At 48.3% G+C, this 934-nt stretch overlaps 1 protein-coding gene across 1 annotated transcript; it reads right to left on the bottom strand.

Moving 5' to 3' along the window:
* Positions 1-485: 485 nt before the first annotated feature.
* On the bottom strand, positions 486-889 carry J7T55_006886 (PHO85 cyclin-9; the record flags this gene model as incomplete). The annotated part of the gene is made up of 1 exon (XM_053136407.1): positions 486-889. A coding segment is annotated over one exon (404 nt), but the record flags the coding sequence as incomplete, so codon positions are not given.
* Between the last annotated feature and the right edge of the window lie 45 nt (positions 890-934).

Raw genomic sequence — 934 nt, 5'->3', positions numbered from 1 at the left:
GATGAGGACGCTGTCATTGGCATTTCTTCCTCATGCCAGCTCGGCGTCAATCCATGCACGTCATTACTCACATTTTCCACCGCTCCATTGACGCAACTGATGCGCGTGCAGGGATCTCACCCAATCCGAACTTTGCTGGGAAACGCGGGATGCGGCTAACGTTAGAGAGCAAGGAGATGTCTGCCCAGTGAGTTTATCTACTCTACCTGAATCATTCAACTCCTTACACTCCCTCTCAACGTTTGTGAGCCAGTCTTGCTCTTCTTTGGATGCACTTCCCGCTTATCAGCTATAAACGTCATGGATTTCGCGATCAAGACACTCAAAACGTATTCGTGACACCTTTTTGTGAATTCTGAAATGAACTTGCTCAATTTCTTCTTCTTCGATGCTACACCCACCAAAAGGTAGCCATGACAAACCGGATCTACACTGTCTAATTCCCAGCATCATGAGCTGGCGAGATCGAAAAGGTCATCACAACCCTACTCTTCGTCGACACTTGCTTCGAAAACTTCTAATTCTCCAAGCCAGTCGTCCTCGGTTATCCCTACGTCATAGTCTAACAACTGTAACAATTGCTTCTCCAGCAGCTTCACCTCCGCCAGTGAGAAGCCAAAAATCAGTTCTCCTTCGAAGTACATCAGAGAAAGAGGAGCCCAATCTTTGTTCATTCGTGACTCATCGTTGGAATACTTGTCAGAGAGGATAAGAGCAGCGAAAAAGAGGCGGTGAGCAGTACATCGATATCCTCTGCTACCGGGGCGCAGTCGGGATTTGACTCGTTTCAGATATATCAGAGTCGACACAAGTGTGAGCCTGTCCACCCCGGAAGTGTTGATAAGCTGCTCGATGAAATTCTCCAGTGACGGCAAGAATCCAACACCGTCTGGGTCAAGGATTAGAGCTCGTGGATGAGGCGGTCGTGGATGAG

The sequence above is a fragment of the Diaporthe amygdali genome, assembly GCF_026229845.1.
Source record: "Diaporthe amygdali strain CAA958 chromosome Unknown NODE_199_length_934_cov_105_490082, whole genome shotgun sequence".
NCBI classification, from domain to species: Eukaryota; Fungi; Ascomycota; class Sordariomycetes; order Diaporthales; family Diaporthaceae; genus Diaporthe; species Diaporthe amygdali.
The sequence above is the reverse complement of the archived record's forward strand: the minus strand, read 5'-3'. Positions and strand labels throughout refer to the sequence as shown.